This window comes from Pseudoliparis swirei, chromosome 4 (genome assembly GCF_029220125.1).
Source record: "Pseudoliparis swirei isolate HS2019 ecotype Mariana Trench chromosome 4, NWPU_hadal_v1, whole genome shotgun sequence".
Classification (NCBI taxonomy): Eukaryota; Metazoa; Chordata; class Actinopteri; order Perciformes; family Liparidae; genus Pseudoliparis; species Pseudoliparis swirei.
In genome coordinates, this window is record NC_079391.1 from 26,781,460 (window position 1) to 26,801,804 (window position 20,345).

The following is a 20,345-nucleotide window of genomic DNA, read 5'->3' on the forward strand; positions in this document are numbered from 1 at the left end:
GATATATGCCTTTATTCGTCCCACAGTGGGGAAATTTTAAAAATCACAGCAGCGGTGCACATCATTTTACACATATTACACTAGAGCCCACACTGTCACTAACTGTACTCCCTGCATAAATATTATCACATTTTGGGAAAAACAAGAAAGTGATTTCCAAGCGAAGCAGACAGAAGGGTTGACAATATGCATGTGAAGAATACATCCAGTATCTATCTAACTGCCTGCCTGTGCACTCGTTACTCCTCACCGGAAATAATCCTTCATGAAGCCACCACTGAAATCTAATAAAAATTAACAGTATAATACTAATAATATTACTGTACTTTGATATTTATATAGAACTTTGAAGAAATGCAAAATATAATTATACGTGAAAATAAACAACCTGTGCAGCATTCAAATGTGGCTTTAGAATTTGAATGTCAATGTTATGAATGAAGCTTTGAATTAAGAAGATAAGATAATCCTTTATTAGTCCTGCAGTGCGGATTTATTTGTATTAGTTGCGCAATTAAAGCAGCATAGGAACAAGACATATTAAAAAACAAAATAAGAACAGATATAGGTAGTTACCTTTCAATTGTATGTTTTTGTCAGCTCCAAGTCTTTCCAAGACTTTAGTCCAGCTTCCTATGGTAACCAGACGACCCTTCGATGTAATGAGGACGATTGAACTAGAGAAAGAGTGAGGACAGCACTTCATTTTACTATTTACATTTAGCTGATAGTAGCTGTATTTGTCTTTTAAGCCGTTTGTTATACTAGCTTGTGACTATTTGTCATTAAGGAGACTTTAATGATCATGAACACATTTGACTCAGTGTCAAATAACCTTGTGGCAAGTTAATTCAGTTAAATTCAGGTTCAACAAAAACAGGAAACAAATTAAGAAACTTAAAAAGAATGGTAGTATAAACTATTTAAGAACTTTTAGTCTGGTGGTACATTAATGGAGCAGCTTTTACCCGTCTCTCAGTCCACTGACGTAGTTGTCTATCTGTGCCGGGATCCCCTGTAAGATGGAGTTCCTGAAGCCTTTATTCTCTACCACCTTCCCATCATGTCCATCAATAATTGTCAGCTGCACTCCGTCTTCTGGTTGGTACAACTTCTTGTCGTTCACCTGTCACAAAATTGTCATCCAATCACACTACAGTTCTGGTATCTATTAAATGACTAAGGTCTACATAACATGTCATCACAAAATATTGCAATAACTTTCTTTAGCATTATTAAACAAACTGAGGTTAACATTACTGCTACCAAAGGAATAAATACAATAAATCTACCAGTATCTCTAAAAAGAACAATCTTCATAGACTTCATATGTTTGAAACATGTTGGCTGATGCTAGTCTAATCTCTGGCTATCCTCTCCAGTGTTTATCTTGCTTCATTATTCAATAAATTCCCACTCCGAAGTCATTTGGATGCTTGGTCAGTGGCCCTATGATTCAAATGATGTCAGCGCTAGTTTTGCACGTCAGGGACAAAGTGTCAGTTGGGTTAGTTTCCACTTTTTCTTTAACCATGATGTTGGCTGTTTGATTCCTGCCTATTATGGTCCAGATGTTGAAGTATCATTCAAGCTCCAAGTTGCTAAAACTGCTTGCACTAAACTAAATACAGAGGTCAAATTTCACATATATACCTCTATGTTTATGAAAACTGTAATCATTTTTAAGTTTTCGAGCAGATGACATCATCGCTGTTTTTTTAAGGTTGAAAGACGTGTGTATCACCTCAGTAAAGGCAAAGTCCTCTTTAATGTGGAAAAATCGAGTGTTGTAGGACTCCACTTTGACCTCCAAGAAATGTTCTGAGGAGTCCTGAGAGTAAATAAGCAAAAAAGTTAGAATTAATACACACCATTTGGCATTTCACAGAAGTAATTTGAAGACAGTTTTCACTCAACACAATCACACAGCTAAACAAATAGTATGAAAGAACCACAGCTGCAAAATGCAGTGAAATATAAAAATACATTACATTTATAATGACTAAATGCCTGTCGGGAAATTGAGATCAGCAGCAGATTCTTAAAAGAGACATCTATTTCTAAGAAATAGGAAGTGCAGATTTAGAAATATGTGTCTGCTAAAGACCTTGAGAAACATTGTAGACAAAAGGATGTATAAGTTGGAAAGTATAGGATGCTCTGTAGAGCATGCAATAGATATGCTCTGAAATGCATATAGAGAACCTTTGAACCTATAATATATATATATATAGATTACTGCAACTCCTTATTATCAGGCTGCTCTAATGAGTCTATTAGGTCCCTCCAGTTGATCCAGAATGCTGCAGCTCGTGTTCTCACTAAAACTAAGAACAGAGATCACATCACTCCTGTATAGCTGCTCTGCACTGGCTCCCCGTAAAATCTAGAATCACATTTAAAATTCTTCTCCTCACCTACAAAGCCTTGATTGGTAATGCTCCATCATAAATGCGGGGCTATTTGTGGTTCCTACAGTCTTAAAAAGTAGGATAGGAGCCAGTTATCAAGCTCCTCTTTTATGGAACCAGCTTTTACTTTCAGTCCGGGAGGCAGACACAGTCACCTCATTTAAGAGTAGACTTAAGACTTTCCTCTTTAACAGTGCCTATAGTTAGGGCTGAATCAGGTTCACCTGGTACAGCCCCTCAGTATGCTGCTACAGGCTTTTAGGCTGCTGGGGGACGTTTTAGGATATGCTGAGCACCTATCTCCTCTTCTTCTCTACTTATGGATGCCTTTTCATCTCTCGATTGCACATTATTAACTCTGCTTCCTCCCCAGAGTCCTTGTGACTTCACGTCTCATAGGGTTCATTGGACCTGGCTGGGTCTGATGCCATGGCCCTGCTGATGTTCCCCGCCCACTCCTCCTCTCTACCTCCATCTGCCTGATGGATCATGGAGGTCTGGATTGTGGTCCATGCCTACTACCAACTATTCATACACTCTGTCATACTCATTGAATGTGTTGTACCTCTGTAATGATTCCTTCTGTACACATGACATCTATTGCTTCTGTCCATCCTGGAGAGGGATCCTCCTCTGTTGCTCTCCTGTGCTGTGAAAGGATTTTTTTCTATTTCTTGGCAGTTTTTCCTGATCCGATGTGAGGTTCTGGGACAGGGATGTTGTATGTGTACAAATTGTAAAGCTCTGAGGATAACTTGTAATTTGTGACAATGGGCTATACAAAATAAACTGAATTGAATAAGCCATGCAAAGCCTGGCATCTGATGATATATCCGTGTGGCAGTGGTCTCCAATTTAGCCTCGGCTGCTGGTGATTGGCAATCAGTCAGCAGCCGAGGCCGCCCTCATAAAAGCTCTTAGTTGAGAGTGGAGGGAGGAGAGTGAGCAGAGGCGCAGTGTTGCGGTCCGCTCTGTGTTGTGTGTAACACAATAAAGAAATGTTACCGAACAGAACCTTGGTGTCTGGTAATCCTTGGTGCTTTTGGGGGAAACCCACGGGTAACGGCCCGGAAGCGGTTACAATCCGACTTGCTAACATCATATCAGCCTGAGTGTAGCCTAAGTTTAGCCAGAGTGTAGCTTGAGGAGCTTGAGTAGCCCGAGTCTAGCCCGAGTGTAGCCCTTGTTTGAACATTTTTAAATGCATTTAATTGCCCAACTATCCAATGCCCTCTCCCTTTTCTTACCAGCCTGTTATTAGGTATCTTTTTGGGCATGGGTACATCCACAGTGGGCAGCTCAGCATGTTTGGGGTAGGCCCGGGCCATGCAGTTGCTGGGTAGACTGCCTTCAGGGATAACGACTGTGATCTTCACCCTCTCACAACCCTTGAGAGAGCAGAAGGCGAACTGGTCCTTGTTGTTATGGGCTTTCACCTTCAAGAAGAGCAGGCTGCAATACACGGTAGAGCTTTAGACATCGTACACACATACAGGTTACAGTACTGAGGACGTATAGGACTTTTAGAATCTGTTTACCTTTGAGATTAATTTCTTACAGAAATACATTGCATTCTCCAATGTAAAGAAATGGAAGGATTAACACATAATTATGACTTCTATTTATCATTATTGAATCATCCTTAGTCCCGCCCCTTCCTGCTCTGTGCCACAGTTTTGGGCGAATAATCAATCAGATGTCCTGATGACGTAATGATGTCATAGAACTAAAGAAGCAGTATTTAACACCTTGTCATCAGAGTTTGTGTATAACATAATAACAGTGACAATACGATAAAAATATGAATCAGTATGTCAACAGACATCCATAGTTCTTGGTTATTTTTCAGGTGAAAGCACACTTTGATCAGTTAAAAGTCGCTTTGATCCTTCTGGAGCAGCTTAACCAGGATGGGACGCTTCACAGATACAAAGTCATGAATCTCAAATGCAGTCCTTCTAAATACTTTGACACCATTTGGTACAGGTGCTGACATATTTGTCATTAAAGCAGTAAAGTAACATTTGCAGTGGCAGTATAGCTGAAATTCCTATTAATTGAAATAATGTAATGGGTCACAGAATGCACTGTAACACCCGTTATCTCCTATTATGAGATAGTACTTCACATCTCTGAGATCCAGAAGTCATTATTACAAGATAATGGCCCCAATTTTTCACTTTAGTTCTCTTTCTTCAAATTTGTTTTGCTCCCTCTATCATATATACTCTTTTAATGTCTCCTATATATATATATATATATATCTCTTTTGTAGTTAGAAGTAGAGGTCGCTTATGAGATGAGGTGAGTGTCGGTGTGAATGTGTCTAACCCAGTGTCTTCCTCCCAGTAGTAGTATCCTCTCGCCAGGTGGGAGTGGTTGACCTTCTCCCTCTGTGTTGTCCTCATGAAGACGCCGGTCTTGCGTGTCTGCTTGGTGAGACGGTTGTGGATATCGGAGATGACGGTGAAGTTGGTTCCTTGTGGGTAGCAGAGGCCGACATTGATCCAGTCATATCTGAAACACCCCGAACACAGTACTGCTTTCATCTCAAAGATAACACCTTCTTACAACCACAGTGACAGGACACATATCATGCTTACTTCTACTTGACCTAATCAGGTGAATCACATGAATTCTGAATAGAGATAACCAAATTAATTAATCAGACAGAAAAGTAGTAACTGTCAACAATCTCTATACATATTTGTTTATACAATCTACAAATTAAAAAATACATAAGCTTAGGCTTTTCGAGGATCTGCACCTTTAAAAAAAAAAGTATATATATATAAATATAAAGAAAGAAATTATGGCCCATTCAGCCATGATCAGAAGACACACAGCAGTTCTTAATTCCAGTCAAATATATGTTGGCTCTTTCTGCAGAGAAACTGCCTCAGTTGCTATAATCCTCTGTGAACTGTAGATGGAGCCATTGGTTTATACACCATCGAGTGAACTCTACTGGCTCTGTCTACTGGCAGGGTGGACTCAGTCATGGGGAATAGCTGACACGCTTGAAATGACAACCAGCTTTTATGCAGTTTAAATAGCTGAAGGCCACACTGTAAACACCATATGAAGGTGGAGCACACATTGAGGCTCTCCCCATTTCTGTGGTGAATCTCAATAGCAGGAGTGATGGCCTCCATCAGTTTACTTCATCCAGCATGAATTATCTGTGTGACTTCAGCGCTGCCCTGTCATTTAAGGAGGGGTAAACGTTCCTTAAAAAATGGATGTCATGTCATCATTCATAACATGTTTTTATGTTTAGCCTGATGTTTTTCTCTACCACATTCTTTCTATGACAGGATAAAAAAAGACCAACCACCACATGAAGGGTTAAGTCATCAGGAAATAACACTCTGCTGAGTTACGCAATAATTGGCCCGCTGCGTGGAGATATGAGTGTAAGCAGAGTTTGAACTTTGTCCCACCTTCAACAAAGGCCTTTTAGGACAGGCATAACGATTTGTGACTCTTGACGTGGTTGGACATTTCCACAGATGTAGCATGGCACTACTATTGTTGGACTCACTATGGACAGTTTTCTTTTTCAAAGTCTCAAAATTGATGCAGCAGAACCAGAGATATTATCTGATTTATTGTCTGCTTTCTACTTTCTCCTCAACATCTGGTGCCTATATGATCCACAATGCAAGTGTATTTCAGAGAATGTAGTTGGAGATGTGTGTTCTGCGAGTAGTTAGTAACCCATGAAGCCAAGGGAGATGAGCAGTGTGCTACAGGTCTGGTAAACTCTGTTTTCTAGCTCCAATCTCAACCAACGCTGTGACACAAGGGACCTCACTTGAGGACACAAATCTGCTTTTAACCTGTGATGCTCGTTAGGTTTTTCTTCCTTCTACTGTTGTAATGTAATCTGCCTTGTTTATATTATTGATTTGATTGTTTGTGTCTTTAAAGTGCATAATACCTTTTAAAGTGTTATACGAATACAAAGAATAATAATTATTACTTACTACTGCAGTAGTATTATTATTACTTCCTCCCGAATCTCTCTAAGAATTCAGTTTATTTTGCATTTCTTTATGGGCAGGACATGTTAAATCATACAAATTGGGTTCATGGCACACACTTTAAAAGTATCTTCTCATTTATGGTGAAGCTCTTAGTCGAACACTTGAAAAGATGAATCTGGTGTCTCAAGAAAGACAAACACAGATCTTATTATTACTGTTGAGACTCCGCCCACTCTACCTCTCTACCTCCATCTGCCTGATGGATCGTGGAGGTCTCCATCGTGGAATATGCCTACTACGAACTATTCATACACTGTCATATTCATTTAATGTATTTTAACTCTAAATCTGTCCTTCTGTACACATTACATCTATTGCACCTGTCCATCCTGGAGAGGGATCCTCCTCTGTTGCTCTCCTGAAGGTTTCTTCCCTTTTTTCCCCCTGAAGGGTTATTTGGGAGTTTTTCCTGATCCGATGTGAGGTTTTGGGACAAGGATGTCTATGTGTACAGATTGTAAAGCACTCAGAGACAAATTTGTAATTTGTGAAATTGGGCTACACAAATAAACTGAATTGAATTATTAGATTGCCCATATGGAAAAGTGTTCGACGATCCGACAAGCATTTTATTTGAAGTGTATTATTTGGGGAAGCAAGACTGAAATGCAGTGGTGGGCCATCAGGGCCAGCTAAGTCTTCTCTGCTGGCTTTAACATAATTACAAAGTTATAGCTATTTTATAAATTCCAAAAAAAAATCACCAATACAATACAATTTTCATTGCACAGCTCTTGTCTCTTTTGCTTTACTTTCAGCCTGCAGCGCTGCGTCCAGTGCAGCTTGTTTTAAGGAGAGCTTTTATCCAATGAGATTTCACCTCTATGTCAGAAGAGAGGCCCGAGGCCTTCTAGGTAGCCTTTGCAGATTTTAGCAAATGGGGAAGTTGTCGTTGCTTGTCAACCAATCAGATCTTTAGTTTGACATACTGGTCATGTTCTTTGACGCAAGTACATCAGCATTAACATGTGCTGTGATTGGTCAGTGGGCCAGCGTGACTTTTGTGAATAATATTTGAATGACTAGTGCTCTTGAGTGTGCGGTGTTTTCGTGCTGCAGTTTTCTTGGATTGTTTTGTTAGAAATTAATGTGAATGGTTCTTGTGAATTTGTTCTCGTCATTGTGTTAATTACGCTGATGTGGACGTTAGTGATGCAGCATCCCGTCATGTGCATATTTATGCGTCTGCACACTGCAGTTTGTGTATTTAGGTGTTGCACTTTATGTAACATTGTATTTCTATTCACAAATGTTGCAGGGTTTTCTGAATATAAAGTGTTTACACAAAACAAATAATAACATGTAACTTTGGCGTCATAGTGAGGTTATTAGGTTGTTCAGCTGTAGTAAGACGGCACATAAGGCCCAGGTAGAAAATGCACTGCTGGAATGGTATGTGTCATCATCATGACATCACATGTGACAGCTGTGAGGAAGACTCTTAGACTGTGTTTAAGAAGTGGATGTACTCACTGTGACGTCACCAATTGGTTTGCGGACTATGGTTTTAAATTCTCAAATTTGGCATTTTAGCCGTCGCCATCTTGATTTTACAACCAGAAGTGACTCGAGATCTTGGAGCTAAACACAACGCTGAATATGACATTTTAAGACAATCAAGAGTCATTTTCTCATAGTTTTCAATACAACCAGGAGTCGCTCCGCTCATTTTTCTGACCCCGAAGTTGTTGCCTAGAAACACTACATGTGTGACGTCCCTGGACAAACACCGAGACAGACATCAGCTGTCTGTGAACACCTGACCAAACAAACATGTTCAGAGGATCCGCTAGGAAAAGCTCAAAGGTCATCGAAGATTAAGGATGACATTCACATGCATTACCACGGACCATCTTTGATCAGAGACAGAAGTTGGCCCACATACATCCACCTGCTTGACCCTTGAGATAAGCTCCACTCACTGAATCAGTCACAATCTTCCTCTCCCTCTCATTCTCCTTTTCCTCCTCTCAGTGTTGACTTTAGAGCTGCTTCAAAAACAGTGTGATGAAGAAGTGGAAGGTCAAGTACATAGAATTAATTTCTGACTGTAACAGAAGACTTAGACTGCATGTGTGGTCAAATAGACGGTCTCATGCTGGTCTGGATTGGTTTATCCTTTTTAGTGGATAAAATAGTTGATTTAGTTTCTCTAGGATTATTTTAAAGTCTGTTTAGACATTTATTATGCTTCTCTTTTTGAATAAACAGACAAAAAAAATATTTTTTTCAGAATTTAAGCATATACAAACAGAATACAGTTCACAACCCTTTACTTTACTTCCACCTTTACTCATCCCCGTCACATTAGACCACATATATATAAAGTGCCTGTAATGTTAGAGTCCAGTTGAGGATATATTTATTTGGATCTTTTTCACACTGTTGTACGCAATTGATTATAATTTCCACAAAGGTATTCGTTTTGCCGACATGTTATTAACTTGTGTACAAACAGGATAATAATTTGTTCACACAAGCTCTATACCTACAGTTCACAAGGGACCAGTCAATTTCATATGCAGGAAATATTATCTTATGCCCCAAGTTATTATTTTTGACAGACAATATATTAAGTTAGACAAATGAATATATTGCCTGCCTTAAATAACAACTTGTGGGCACATAATAATAATGTGTGCATGGAGGATCCATATCTTACACTCACAAGAATAAGATGCAAATAAGAGACAAGATATGGAGCTTCTGTACTAGTTGTGGTTTGTGCCCACAGGTTATTATTATCTTCTACTTCGGGGATGATGCTCAGCATGGTGCTCTGAGCTGTAAATTACCCTCTCTAGAATTCAGAGCACATCTTGACTGATGACGAGCACCACGTTTACTTTGTATACGATGTTATGAACAGCAGCGTATTGCTGCCAAGGCAGAAGAAGACAAATGGATCGGTATCACATAACACAAAGGATTAATTGTTATCACATAATGTCATAACAAGAGATGTTCCACGTTATAACAAATCATTTTTCACATTTTATGTTTCAAGTCATAATGAGATAAGTTGCTCTGACAGATATGTACTCCGGTTGTAAACTGGTATTCAGCCATCATGATGACATCCACCATGCTTAACAACAGACCAACTTTGATACGTGTATACTACATCCTATCGTGTTCCTCAATTAATCTGCAGTATGATATTTTATATAATTCTATGTCTACCCATTAAGTGTATTTAAAGTCTACATGCCATGTGAGTTCTAAGATTGGTTTGTGTTTGGTAATGTTGGTTGTGCTCTATTTACTGACTTTTTTATGTGTGTTTATATTGCATGTTTCAATGCCCTTGTGCTAATTAGTCCCATGTATTGTTGTAAAGTCTGTTATTTGGGCTTGAATTTATCAATAATCTGCCTGTCATAGACTGCAAATAAACATAAACCATTTGACTAAAGTTATATTATGTATGCCGTCTATGATAAGCAGAGTAAATAATTTTCACCGGTTCAAACTATCCTGACCAGACAGAATCTGCTGCAGACATGCAAAGTGTGATGATGGTGTTTGTGCTGCTTGTGTCTACTCACTTGTTGAAGTTGATGAGCCATATGGTGACCTCGCTGGGCGCTGCCTGGTCCCAGTGGATGGTGTAGCCTTTGGCCAGTGTGATTACTGGCTGGAACTGCTGATAGTGGTTAGTCTTCCCCAGTGCGCCCTCCAGTGTCAGGGGCCGGTCAGGATACTCATCTCTCACAATGTGCATGTTCAGGTTGGCAGGGTTACGTGTCTGAACGTAGATCTGGAGAAAAATGACCATGGATTTAAAATGCTGACAAATTGTTTTTTTAAAGTGTTACCCAATATTAATATCATCATATATTTGATCTCATTTTCTTCGACTTAAAAAGGTGATGAATACAGATTGGGAGCATTATCTACCTCCTAACGGCTATCAACATGGCGAAGGCTAGCGGTTCTCAGGGTGTTAAACACTGGCAAACGTTCTGATAGAGCTAACTGTATTTACCTGAGGGGGAATAGGAGAGTGGGCGCTACACTTTAGCACACTGAGTCGGGACGGCAGAACAGAGAGGCGGCCATGAGCTAACATGTGGGGCACGCTCGCATGCACTAAAAAGGCACAGAGCCGGCAGCAAGAAGCTCTGATATCAACACACACAGAAGGAGAGAGACTTCCTGCTCTGCTCAGAAAGACATTACTCCTCTAGATCTGTATGTAGATGATAGCCATTTGATGAGATATTAATGCTCTGACTCAAATTATTAAATTTAGCACCTTTATTGTGTCGAAAACTTTTAAAAACGCCAGCCTTGCTACTTTCAGATTATTATCCTAAATGCATGGGGGGGTGCCGTTACTAAGCAACCAAAACCTTCACACTGCAGCGTAGATGAAGACGTTGCGAAAGTTTAGCAATAAGCCCCTCTGACTGAACTAAATAAATTCAAAACAAAGATAAATGGACTTCCAGCACTGTTGATCCTTTAGCTTTACTGCTCCATTTGTTAGTTTGACCTTTTAACCGATGTTGTGACAAAAAGATGAAGTAAGTAATATCGTCAATTGGATAGATTGTAAAAGCCGGCTGTGATTGGTTGTTCCTTGTTGACGGTGTTGTGCTTTTGAGCATGCCTTCCACATTTTCTCTTTCATGGTCTCTTCCATGATCCCGACACTTTGTGTGGGCCACATCCCTGGTGAAGGGATATGTGATGTGAAGGGGTGTTTCTTTTACTTTATCCATTTAGCCATTCAGACATATGGCAAGGCTACATTAAACACTTTTTTTTTTTATTGGCTACCTTAAACAGTAAGCTTTCAATTTGGGATAGGTTTTGTAGTTTCCGGACTGTAAAACGTCAACATTTTCACCAAGTTTGTGGAGGCTAAAATTACAGTAAGCTATTTAAGGAATAAAGTTATTAAGTAAAAAACAGCTGTTTCTGGCAAAATAAATGCAGACAGAAATCGACAGTCATCGAGTCATTTTCTGTACATCCAGGAAGCGTAGTATGGCAGCAGGGGGGAAACCTGCATGTGACTCATTCATGATTTCAAAGAACTATGATTGGGATATGAAAATGCATGTCATCAAGTATTGTTAAAAGGTGCAACAGACAGATTGGTGCTTGTGAAGGCTGATTTGTGAGGATGAATGCATGAGCGAGTGTTGCAGGCTGACCCACCTGTGCATAGTGGCCGCTGCAGATAGCAGCCTTCCAGTCGGGCACGTCAATGCAGTCGGGGTGACGGAGCAGCCAGTTGTCCTCTTTAACCACGAAGGCTCCGGGATACTGGCTGACTGAGCCATCAATATCGTGGAAGATGGTTGTCTTGTCCCCGTCCATCTGCATCTTATTGAACCAGGGACCTGGCTCCCCAAAAAACACTCGAGACGTGATCTACATTAAAGGGATAGAGTGAATATTATGCATACATTTGCAGCTGCTCATGGTGGATATTCTATACATATTTTGGTGGTAAAGACGGCTCAAGAAGCCTAAAAAACTACATTTCATTGATTCACATTCAAATTATTTTAAGATGGGGCTGTTAAAGTCTCACACCAGCCACATCAGCCTCCTGATTCCTCAATCCATAACGGGACTCATCAAATGAAACCGTTCTTTCTATTTTATTGTAGTTATTTAAGATGATCAAAGTTCTGTCCTTCAAAGTTTGTATGGCTCCTCATAAGTCTCTGTTCGAACCATATTCCTTAATGATATTCACCTTGACATGCATATGTTTTCATACTTAATGTAGGCTACATCCAATGTAACTGCTATAATCCTGACATGATGTTTACAGGAGCAAACGACTGTCAAATTATCACATCACAACATTCTCCTGGATTCAGCATACATAACTGACCTGCAATGCATCAAGCATTTTAAAAGCACTGGTCCTCCAGTGATTCCTCATCAGATTGTTAGAGCTATCAGGGGCGAATGTGGCTCAGCGGTAAGCAGTAAGCACTTGTCTTTCAATCAGAGGATTGGCGGTTCGATCCCCAGCTCCGCTAGCCCATGCTGATGTGTCCTTTGCAAGACACTTGACCCCAAATTACTCCTGTAGCTGTGTGTCAATGTGTGTAATAGTGTTAGCTACTCCTGAACTTTAGCCCAGTGTATGAATGGGTGAATGATGGCATTTAGCATTAAAGAGCTTTGCTGTACAATCCTCATATCGGGTGAAGATTTGTCAAATTTTCCCATTTTGTGATACACAATTATACCACAAAATGTGAGACCACTGATATTTTGTGTATTTCACACGGTAGCTAACTTACAGGTACGTGGTCAAAGGTGATGTTACTGATGTTATTCATGGGGCAGCTCTGCCACGTGTTGTTGAGCCTGAAGCCAAAGGCACTGGTGTGTCGTCCATCCAGCGCTTTGTATTTCCGGAATGTACAATTCTGCATGTTGATGGGCCCATCGTAGATCTGCATTCCTCGGATAGGATAATCACTGCGGGGAAACACACACAGGTAAATCATCAGCAATTGTAAGGAGTTGACAATTCTGTCTGATATCAGGCGTTGTACCATCACAGTCAGTCTCTTAAACTGGAACTTCACCTACAATCAACTTTTTGGCTGCAAAAGTGTCCGTCAAATGTTTTCACTTTGTTCCTTCATGAGCAGCCGCTGTGGTCAGTTTTAATACATTTTCATGACAGGGATATGTTCACATGATTTGCAGGACAAAATGTATATTTCTGTCTCTACTGTCTCAAAAAAAATGCTTCAAATTTATACAAAACTGTCAAAAAAAAGATATTTACAAAAATATCAGATATACCTCTGACTTTCAAATGTTGAAACAGAAATAAATGTTGCATTATTAAATATATCCGTGTTTCCTACCATCATTGTTGTGGAAATCAATGTGAATAAGTATTGTGATGAAAAATTAACATTGACATATTTTATTATTATTAAAAGGTGATCTTTGCAACTTTGTTATTCAGGAAGTTTTTATCAAACAAGTAGCCCTTCGTACTACTCAGTACACTTAGAAGTAGCTCTCAGTTAAAAGAGTTAGTGACCCCTGACCTAGTTCTTCTCAGAGTCCTGCATGTGGGTCCTCTCCCACTGATCATAACAGATGGATTGTTTGTAACAGATCGTCTGGGTAATAACGATCTGTACATGATTTAATAATTATCTATAGAGCTATTTTCCTATCTTTATCAAAATAATGTTCTTTCACTTCAGATTTTGCAATGCTTTCCCTCAAAATCCACAATTACCACACATTACCAGGACAATCCAAATCCTAACCATAACTAGAATACAAGTGTTTATGTGACATGTTTAAATGCCTCTGAATCAATGGTTAAACGTGTTGGGTGCTCTGGATAGCAAGGTGAAAATACCACATCTGATGTATCACCTTGATGTGTCTGTGAAACCAAAACAAGCTAAAATAGGCCTTAATTGTCACTTACTTGCCACGAGCCAGGGTTCTGCCGGTGAGGTCAGAACCCCCAGGGCCCCAGAAGTTGTTGCCAAAGAGGGACATCCCACGATTGTCACTTTCACCCACAAACAGCGAGTTTTTCACCTGCTGTCGAGAGCCGTCATCATCTGGAAATGTCCCTCCACTGCACACACAGATGGGTAGAGTATAAGTTATTATTCAACACATAAAGACAACCTATTTCAGATAAAGAGGTACATACTGAGAACATAAAGCAGTGTGAATGAGTTAACAGAGGCTGAGCTGCTATCAAGCCAGGAAAGACATTATCATGATAGATATTGATCTACTGTTAGCATTAATGGGGACCAAAAATAAAAAAATACAGCTACACTGTAAGTAAGGTAGCCTCATTCCCACTGCATGGATCAGATAAACTCAACTCACTTTGGGAACCAGACTTAATCTTAAAATGCTCCCTTTCTTCATCTTCCGCCGGAATCTAAAAGCACATCTTTACCGACTATATCTTGATAAAATAAATAATACAAATTAGCACTTCAGTAAATTATAGCATTTTGTTGTTTGGCTTTTTTCAAGAAATTGTAATTTCTTGATTCTTGTTTATACTCACGGATGAATGCACGTATTGTAAGTGAGTAGGAGACACTTTATAATCTATGACCACTACTAACTCCTTTGATAAACGGAGATCACCATGGTCCACAGATGTCTGCACAGAGCCACCATAAGGTGTTTTAGGAAAACATCTATGAAGTTTAAGAATAATTTACAATCCTTTTAAAATTAATGTGAGATCATCTAAAGCTCAGAGAAGTCACAGAGAAAAACTTATTGACAATGCAGTACATTGTAAATGTTTCTTATAGTAGGAGAAAAAGGTTCTAAAGTATGATGTTTGTAATAAAGGTACACCGATAAAAAAAACAAGATACATTTTTGTGATAGTCAAATTGGAAAGTTGAGTCTCAATGATAAATCTCAGTGCATATTATTCCAGTGATATACCTAAATCATTTCGAAACTCTAAGTAGTTAGTGGTAAAGTCACTAAACTGGAAAATGAGAAACCTGAAAGCTGAAACCGTTTTGAATAATGAACCAACAGCATTACAACATTCTGCAGTTTTCTCTGGAATCCACAGTGAGCGGCTGAACTTAGAAATGTACAGGAAGTCTTTCTACCATTGAATTTCACTGCAGTTAGCTGAAGCTAAAACGGTTAAGTTATTAGTTGAGATAGTTCAGCCAGATCCCCTGTGTACATGAGATCATTTGATATCTCCCTGTGTTGCATTGTTTATCTGTACCAAGTACAACACAAGCTCCCACGGTAGTAAAGGGGAACCAGGTCAAGACTCGGACTCCAGCCGTAGAATATCTAGAGGGGTGACTGTGGATCAGTGGTTAGAAGGTCCGTCTTTCATTCAGAGGATCGGTGGTTCGATCTAGTTGATGTGTTGATAAAAGCATATGTGTAATGTAAAGACATCTGTCTTTTAGTTGCATTATTGGAATTCTAGGATCCAGTGTTTTTGGAGCTTGACCCATGGACTAAAAAGGGAACATTTTCAACCTTATTTCTTCCTATAGAGAGGATATGAGCTGCCGATAGCAAACAAAGTGTTTGCTAAAATTTTCCCTCCGATGGCAACATAAATGGAATCATTCTACATGAATGAATGTCATCATAAGCAGTATTTGTTGGATGTTTTCGCAGGAGAGATTACATTTCTCCGTCAATATAGCAGCAAGAGGTTATTTATTATTTATTTTTAAAGTGGACTACATTTACCATCTTTGGACATAAGTTTCCCTTGAAGATCGAAATCACAACCTATGCTGCATGACAGTTATTTGTTAAGCCTGTGTCTTAAATTAAATAACTGGAACCTTTTAAGCACCAGTGTGTATCCGGCCTACCAGTTATCTCTGCCTATGAACCCTTAGGACAACCCGGAGGTTGACAGGTAGTACTTAAATCCATGTTAAAGCTCTTTTTGGCGTGGGGCTCTTACCTTGCCAGAGTGAGGCCAATGCCGTTATCAGCAAATCTAAACAAAAAAACAGAAAATATTATTACTGTGAGGACAATGAGGTCTCACGTGTATACGCGCTCTGAAGGTGATCGTTATTATTTGATAAAGGATGAATTTGTCACTTTTATTTTTTTCTTTAAATGTGGATGTTAAAAAAAAGAAAGCATTCTAAACAAATTATTATTATTTCCAAACTTCCCTGAGACAAACACTCATTCATTTAACTAATTAATATACATAACTATCCACTGGATTAATGTAGTAGGCCTACTCACTGACAGTCATCCAGCCAGACATCCCCTCCTCTCAGCCAGGCTCCGTGGTCCTGGTTCTTATAGGCTACAAAATGGTGGATTAGAGCAGGGACTCTGGGTTTGAAGGGATCAGCATCCTGGTGGGGGCCATAACTAAACAATTCAACATACAGAGAAGAGAAGACAGTGTTAATTGTATTATATTTAAATGCACTGTATATTTGTGTATGTGCTGCATATGCAGTGCTGCAAGGTAACTAATTACAAACACTCCTACTGTAAATCAGTAACTTTGTTATGCTATTTGTGGATTTAGAGAAGTCTACTGTGACTTCAAGTTATACTTCTCTAGATTTTAGTCCTGGTTGTTCAATTTGAAACCTCAAATGTATCAACCACAACAACCGTAACTATCTGTTAACACACAAACACACTGGGCTGAGAGGATTCATCCTGTCTATGTATTTCTGAAGGAACTTAAACCCACTTTGACATAAACTAATCTTAATATGCTCTTTATAATCAGGATATGATTGGATCAAAATATAATACTCCTTTGAAAATGTTGTTTTACTCCGGTTTGTCTCCACGTGGACTCAGACGTGACTCAATCCTGCTGCTCCCCAGACTGAAGGCATACCAAATCCGTAGTTTTAGACAACATTTCCTCCCTTTGAAGAGTGTTATTGAAGTGAAAAGGGACTTGTGTGTAGGGTGATTTAAGTTGAAATGAGGTTAAGACGACACATCGGTTCCATCACACTGACCACATAGGAACTAACTATTCCAAAGGCTGGTGTTCTACTTTTGCACTTCTTTTTTTGTACGCTTTATTGTTTTGTCTTTTCACCACGGATAGAACACATATACACAGAAATGAAAAACAAGTAAAAATAACAACAGCAACATTTAAAAATATGTTTTGAAACGGGTGTCTGGTTTGCTCTGTCCTGATTAGTTTTTCAGTATATACTTTTGCATTTCTACTTGATTAGATTTTTTTTAAAGTAATCACACTTCAAATTGATTTAAAGTGACACTTGCATGTTGGTATCACAATGCCATATTATAATACCAACATTTGTTTGAAATTAATTAATATTTCTGCATGTTGGTATCACAATGCCATATTATAATACCAACATTTGTTTGATTCAAAACATCAACAGGTAACATGACCATTACAGTCAGTCCATCATGCTAAATGATAGTGGGAGTGATGTGTCATCAGCTTGTGATACAGGGTGTTTGTTTATTACGGTCTGACCTGGCTCCAATCATAGACAGGAAGGGTCTCTTGTCCCTGTTGTTTGCCTGGGTAGTCTTTACTCCTTGATCAAGCATCATACCAGCCTGGAACAGAAAGAAGAAAAACGACACGGTCAAGACACCAAACACAAATAATAAAAAATAAAGCAATGTTAGAAAAAGGTTGGACACTCAAGAGTTTGATTGCCAGATTATTGTCAGACAGATTCTCGACATGCATGTTAAATTAAGTGAATATTAATTCGTCAAGCTTACAACTCAAGTTGTACTATAGTCATTAGAATTTTAATTCAATAACATACTTTTTGGTTGAGCTGAAACAAATATTTTGGTGTTATTTTCCATTGTGACTATAGCGTGCATTGTTTGTTGGCCTTTTTATCGAATAATTTATGCGCAGTAGAGAATTAGAATAGATGTATTGCCAAATATGTTTGCACAATAAATTTGACTTGGTGATCGGTGCAGAACAATAAACACAGTGCGATAGTGTAGAGGCATAATGAAAAATAATTGGGTGAGCCACAATCTGTCTTGCCCGCCTCAGGGTCCGAACACGTCATGGAGGGAAGGCAGATTTCAGCCAATCACCCTCTCAGCAGAGTAACTCATACGCTGTGGTCTGCCCTTGTCCTTGCCAGTAGTACCAGATGGCGACGAAGGAGAGGAGGATGAACTCAGTTATGGCAGAGCAGCATCATAGTCTTTGGCTGGCTGGACTTCTTCAGCTGCAGCAGAAGTGCAAACTTTGTGATGGAGCAGATGGCGCTCCCACTGGAGGTCCTGGGTTATGATGGAGCTCAGGAAGCTGAAGGACTCCACAGCGTCAAACAGGGAGTCACTCAGGATGAAGTACACAACCATCTCCACGATCTTTACGGCGTTTTTAAGTTGTTCTCTAAACCAGGTCAATAGATGGACTCATCTCCACCAGAGATCAGTCCAATGAGTGTGGTGTCGTCCAAAACTTCAGGAGCATAATGGACTGGTGCGGACTTGGGTTACAGGGAGCTGGGGGATGTCATCTTTACTGTTGCGGAACTTTCTAGACACATATTAAACGGCCAAGCTCTAATCATCCATCTCAGTGAATTTCCTGCTAGGTGTTGTGGTCATGACAGTGTTTGTGGAAAATTTAATAAATATATTTTCTAACCCTAACCTGTTTTCTATCTCTGGTTCTAAATTGTTAGTAGCTGCTCCCCAGCTCTGGCCTGTTGATCTAGGCTGTGCCTGCAGGAGCAGCTTGGGGTTAAGTGTATAGCTGAATGGCAATAGTTAGAGTCCAGATGGTACCTTGTAAACGATAAGCACATTTTCAACACACTGCAGTTGGTTTAGTTCCAGAAAAAATACCGCAAAGGAAGAACGGCAATGGCGAAAAAAGGGACCCGTCTGCCTTTGTCTACTTCTCTCTGAAATATCAGAGAAGTTATTAACAAGATAACGAAAGGATTTCCAGTGAAATAATGATCAATTAGTAAAGGAATCAATTACCTCCACATCCAGCATAAACACAGCCAAAGCATTCTATTGGGATCCTTTGCCACTTTGAATTCAAGTAGAATATTTACTTTTATTTTACCTTTAGATTGTTGCAAATCAACTCTAAAAAAAAAAAAACTGCTCTAAAGGCACTACATCAATGTGTTATGAATTTATGCATACAGCATGAATTTTGGCAACAATGTGAATTTTGTATTGAAATTGGAACTTTAACCTCAGCTCCTGAAATAAGTACAAACCAAAATGTGCCAAAAATGTAACTACACCCTTTGATCCCACGGCCATTACAGCGTAATTCTATCTAGAGCCACATCTGGCTTTTTCTGAAAGTACAGTATAGTCCTCACCCGTTTCCTCCCCTGGCACCAGTCAATCCTCAGACTCACCCTATAGTTGGAATGGGCTCTGTTGTTAATGAATTGGCCCATAGGTACATGTTCAGTGTGTCCGGGGGAGTACAGCCCCTCTGAGGCCCCGGTGGGCACATGGTGGGAGATAAACCAGAAACCGGTTTCCTGAGGGATCACACAGAAACATATAAAAACGGGTTATCAACACTTACGTTTTTTTTAATTCCTATAAATGTAGAACAATAAAACGCCTGTACAAATGTGAAGTTTCATGTATAGGTTAATTTTAATCAAGCTCGCCCACACTCCCAATTCGACTACAGCCTAGACTTTTTCACTCTACATTACAGACTGCCAGATTTTGTATTGTTCTTTTTTTACTTTATTGAATCTTGTGTCACAGAATGCCCTGAGAAGCTGTGTCATAATGTTCCTTCTGCGAGAAATAAAACAGATAGAGGCAACTTTGAATCAGAGACTTCCTTCCTCCTCTCCCGATTGACCGAGAATATCTTCCTTCACACACAGTAGTGATGAGACAGACCTCCACCTGGAGAGAGATTGAGGGGAGGGCTCACCTCTGAGCCTGCAGCAGCACAGTTGATGAGGTTGTTATTAGGGTTGGCGATCCAGAAAGTTGAAGTGGCGCTACACAAAGTATTGGAAAGGAAAAAGAGAAAATGATTTGGTTATTGGATTTCACCAAAGTAGTTTAAACAAGTTAAACCAGATAACCAAAGAAACTGTGAACACTGTCACTCCACAATAACAGTAACTGAGAGAGGGAAAATGACTTCTGAGCTTTTGTAGTGAAAACAGTGCTGTTGGTAAACAAATGGACTATATCTCAGGTAAAAGCATTTGGGCAATATCTTTTCTGGATATGAAAACGTCTTTAATCTCGAGATAAACATAGGTATTACTGATACCTCGGTTATCTTACTTTTTAAATATTTAGATAAGTTCACTCCCACAAGCAAGTTCATGTCTTTTTTCTGAAGCCCAGCCTACTTACACATTTTGCCCATATTATTTGT

General features: G+C 39.4%; 1 protein-coding gene across 1 annotated transcript in view; it reads right to left on the reverse strand.

Annotated features, from left to right (window-relative positions):
- Nucleotides 1-20,345, reverse strand: part of LOC130193116 (cell migration-inducing and hyaluronan-binding protein-like) — a 61,864-nt gene that overhangs the window by 3,793 nt on the left and 37,726 nt on the right. The window contains exons 14-27 of the mRNA XM_056413458.1: nt 19,887-19,956; nt 19,345-19,473; nt 17,451-17,536; nt 16,205-16,336; nt 15,909-15,944; nt 13,899-14,054; nt 12,736-12,916; nt 11,630-11,845; nt 10,009-10,220; nt 4,743-4,928; nt 3,659-3,863; nt 1,745-1,831; nt 969-1,126; nt 577-677 (exon numbers count right to left, since the gene is read on the reverse strand). Of these exons, the coding sequence (XP_056269433.1) occupies nt 577-677; nt 969-1,126; nt 1,745-1,831; nt 3,659-3,863; nt 4,743-4,928; nt 10,009-10,220; nt 11,630-11,845; nt 12,736-12,916; nt 13,899-14,054; nt 15,909-15,944; nt 16,205-16,336; nt 17,451-17,536; nt 19,345-19,473; nt 19,887-19,956 (1,955 nt within the window). The remainder of the gene's footprint in view (nt 1-576; nt 678-968; nt 1,127-1,744; nt 1,832-3,658; nt 3,864-4,742; nt 4,929-10,008; nt 10,221-11,629; nt 11,846-12,735; nt 12,917-13,898; nt 14,055-15,908; nt 15,945-16,204; nt 16,337-17,450; nt 17,537-19,344; nt 19,474-19,886; nt 19,957-20,345) is intronic.